This window comes from Sapajus apella, unplaced genomic scaffold, assembly GCF_009761245.1.
Source record: "Sapajus apella isolate SASKATOON/1434 unplaced genomic scaffold, GSC_monkey_1.0 scaffold4475, whole genome shotgun sequence".
In the NCBI taxonomy this organism is placed as follows: domain Eukaryota; kingdom Metazoa; phylum Chordata; class Mammalia; order Primates; family Cebidae; genus Sapajus; species Sapajus apella.
Window position 1 is genome coordinate 1 of NW_022441401.1, and position 3991 is coordinate 3991.

Below are 3991 nucleotides of genomic sequence, written 5' to 3' on the forward strand. Positions count from 1 at the left end.
AGGCTTACAGTGAACTATAATTGAGCCATTGCACTCTAGTCTGGGCAAAGTACGTTTAACAGTGATATAAACTGCTAAACTGACTTCCAATAAGATTATACTGGAGTGCAGTGGTGTGATCTCGGCTCACCGTAACCTCTACCTCCCGGGTTCAAGTAATTCTCCTGTTTCTGTCTCCTAAGTAACTGGGATTACAGGCACCCATTGCTACGCCCAGCTAATTTTTGTATTTGTTCTCTTACTCTTCTAGAGATCAAAAGTCAGAAAAAAATTTTTTTTTTTTTTTTTGTCATGGGAAAATGCTCATTTCTCTACACTATACCCAGCTCTTGGCATTATGAATATTTTATTTATTTTTTTTTTTTTGCCAGTCTCTTGGGCAATAAAACAGTAGCTCATTATTACTTTAAGAAAAGTTACCGGCATACGGGAGAAGGGGAGACCTGATGACAGCAAATGAGTAAAGTGAGCTCGCCTTACCCTTATCTCAGTGCTAAGGTTCTTCTGTTTTAGCTTCACAGCTTTTTCATGAGTGACGGTGAAGTCCCAGCAAAAGATCAGCTTAGTGATCCCTCCGGAGTGAATGTGGGGGTTAATGAAGTTGTTCCGGAAATACCTGGCCATGCTAGAGAAGGCAGAAACCAAAATATCCCAAGGTGATTACAGCAGGCATTGGGAATGCAGGGCTTCAACAGACAGCCCTATTACTGATGGGGAAAGGCAGCCTGAAGACTTAGCCCCAGGCTGTTGGCCTGGAGCAGTGTGGTCACAGCACAGCGGTGAAATGAGTACTGGCTTTGGGACCGCACAGGCCTGGCGTGCTGCTCTGGATGTGCCCACTGAGCGATCTTTGTCCTGTGAATTGTTCTGATTCTGGGCTTCAGTTTCCACATTTGTAGAAAAGGAATAACAATAGTACCCACCTCACAGAGTTGTGCTTTTTTTTGTTTGTTTGTTTTTGAGACAGAGTTTTGCTTTTATCTCCCAGGCTGGAGTGCTGTGGCATGATCTTGGTTGCTGCAACCTCCACCTCCCAGGTTCAAGCGATTCTCCTGCCTCAGTCTCCCAGTAACTGGGATTATAGGTGCCCATTGCCACACCCAGCTAATTTTTATATTTTTAATACAGGCAGGGTTTCACCGTGTTGGCCAGGTTAGTCTCAAACTCCTGACCTCAGCTGATCCACCCAGTTCCCTGTTGATGCTGTAACAATTGGCAACCAACTTAGCGGCTGAAAACAACACAAATTTATTCTCTTACCCTTTTAGAGATCAGAAGTCAGAAAATGTTTTTCCTTGTTGTTTGTTTAGAGATGAGGTCTTACTGGCTGTGTGGCCCCGGCTGGAGTGCAGTGGTGCAGTCACAGCTCACTGCAGCCTTGACCTCCTGGGCTCAAGCGATCCTCCCGCCACAGCCTCCAAAGTAGCTGGAACTATAGGCACGTGCCACCACGCCCAGCTAATCAGAAAATGAGTCTCACAGAGGTAAAATGAAGGTGTTGGCAGCCTGTGTTCCTTCTGGAGGCTCTAGGGGAGAATCCGTTTCCTTGTCTTTTCCAGCTTCTAGATGCTGTCCTCTTTCCTTGGCTTGTGGTCACCTCCATCTTCAAAGCCATCAGGGTAGCGTCTTCCCATCCCCCCGCTTCTCTCTGACCTCCTGCCTCCCTCTTATAAAGACCCTTGTGATCCATTGGGTCCACCCGGATAATCCAGGATAATCTCCCCGCTTAAAAATCCTCAATCACATCTTCAAAGTCCCTTTGGTTACGTGAAGTTACATATCCACCAGTTTGTGCGATTAGGATGTAGACATCTCTGGAGGTGGGGGCAGATGATTCAGCTTTCCAAAGAGTCCATGTAGTGCTCAGAGCATCAAGCACTTGATGAAGGCACTGTTATTGTCATGGATATCTCAGGCCCAGGAAGCCCTCAGCACACACACAAAAATGCTGCGTGAAACAGACGCTGCTGTTCTGAAATTTGCCACTACTCAGTAACAGCAACTTAAGAATCTCAGCTCACTGCAGCCTTGACCTAATGGGCTCAGGTGATTCTCCCACCTCAGTCTTCCAAGTAGCTGTGACTACAGGCGTGTGCCACCAAGCCAGGCTAATTTTTTGTATATTTAGTACAGATGGGATTTTGCCATGTTGCCCAGGCCAGTCTTGAACTCCTAGACTCAAGTGATATACCCACCCCGGCCTCCCAGAATGCTAAGATTACAGGCATGAGCCACCGTGGCCAGCCTATACATTTTTTCATATGTGTATTTTCCATCCGTACCTCGTCTCTGATAGTTATCTATTATGTTCTTCTGTCCATATCATTGCTAGGGTAATTGCATCCTTATTATCAGGCTGACCAATTTCTTAAAAAGCACAGAAACTCCTCTCTTCTTCTGTCCAAGCTCTTATTTAATAGTGCAGGACAAGGAATGATAGGACAGCAATACAAAGTCAAAACTGCAGTCCAGGTGCAGTGGCTCACGCCTGTAATCCCATCACTTCGGGAGGCTGAGGCGGGTGGATCACCTGAGGTCAGGAGTTTGAGACCAGCCTGGCCAACATGGTGAAACCCCATCTCTACCAAAAATTACAAAAATTAGCTGGGCAAGGTGTCGCACACCTGTAATCCCAACTACTTGGGAGGCTGAGGAGGGAGAATCGCTTGAACCCAGGAGGCAGAGGTTGCAGTGAGCCAAGATTGTGCCATGGTACTCCAGCCTGGGCGACAGCGCAAGACTCTGTCTCAAAAAAAACAAAAAAAGAAAAAAAAGTCAAAACTGCAGAGAAACTGTTACCTGGGTAATTTTTGAATTTCTTGCATTTTTGCCTAAGTCTAACACGACCCTCAGAATCAGGAAATGCAGAGGCTTCCATACCTGAACAGCAAACTGAAGAAGCAGGTGGTCAAGCATGCTCCGATCGTGAAGATGTAGGCCAACTGCATGTTGTAGGATGCCCCGCTGTTCCCGTGCTGGATGGTGGAATTGGTGTAAAAGCCATAGTACATGACCGTGTCCCTAAAATAACCCTGAAAGGGACAATAAACCCTAGGTCAGGTGGATCTCCTTAAAAAAACGGTAAATGACTATGGTCATCAGAGTTGACCTCTTCTGAATACAAGAAGCTTGGGCCAGTCAGTTTAGACATTTTGTTTTCCAGGAAAGGGCCACCGAAAATTTGGACATTGTGTCACTGGGCTCTCAGACTTGAAAAGAAATCCAACATAAATTTATAATGGAAACATTGAGCTGTTACCACCTGGACTCAGTGACCAAGTGAAACATCAGCAAGAACAAGACGCCTAGGCCTGTCGTGTCACCAGTATTATGTGCCTCTGTCACCAGTATTATGGATAAACATGTTTGGCCGGGTGTGGTGGCTCATGCCTGTAATCTCAGCACTTTGGGAGGCTGAGGCAGGCAGATCATGAGGTTAGGAAATCGAGACATCCTGGCCGACATGGTGAAACCCTGTCTCTACTAAAATACAAAAAACTAGCCAGGCATGGTGGTGAGTGCCTGTAGCTACTTGGGAGGCTTAGGCAGGGAGATTACTTGAACCTGGGAGGCGGGGATTGCAGTTAGCCGAGATCGTGCCACTGCACTCCAGCCTGGGCAACAGAGCAAGACTCCATCTCAAAACAAACAAACAAATGCTTAATGGGAAACAAATGAAGCCTTTAGACCTACATTTCAGTGCACAGGAAATAAGAAGCCAGAGAAACACATTCTAGAGATCACTAGAAAATAACCAGACAATTCCAGAAGGTAGGACATTGGAATCTACACAGCAATTGGCTTAATTTCTGCAATAAGCCAATATCAAGAAAAAAGGGGCTGGGCTGCAGAGATTATTTTAGATTAATAGAGATTTAAGGGGGAAAAATCCGTAGAATGTGAAATCTGGTTGTTGACTGAATCCTGGTCTGAATAAGCAAGTTATGAAAGACATTTTGCGGTCTATGCATGGTGGCTCACACCTGTAATC

General features: G+C 45.8%; 1 protein-coding gene across 1 annotated transcript; it reads right to left on the reverse strand.

Annotated features, from left to right (window-relative positions):
- Positions 1 to 234: 234 nt before the first annotated feature.
- LOC116547752 (transmembrane channel-like protein 5) lies at positions 235 to 3418 on the reverse strand. Its single transcript, XM_032273589.1, has 2 exons — positions 2881 to 3418; positions 235 to 625 (listed from the first exon to the last, which is right to left on the reverse strand). Exons 1-2 carry the CDS (start codon positions 3009 to 3011, stop codon positions 304 to 306), a joined length of 453 nt encoding a protein of 150 aa, XP_032129480.1. The 5' UTR covers positions 3012 to 3418; the 3' UTR covers positions 235 to 303.
- Between the last annotated feature and the right edge of the window lie 573 nt (positions 3419 to 3991).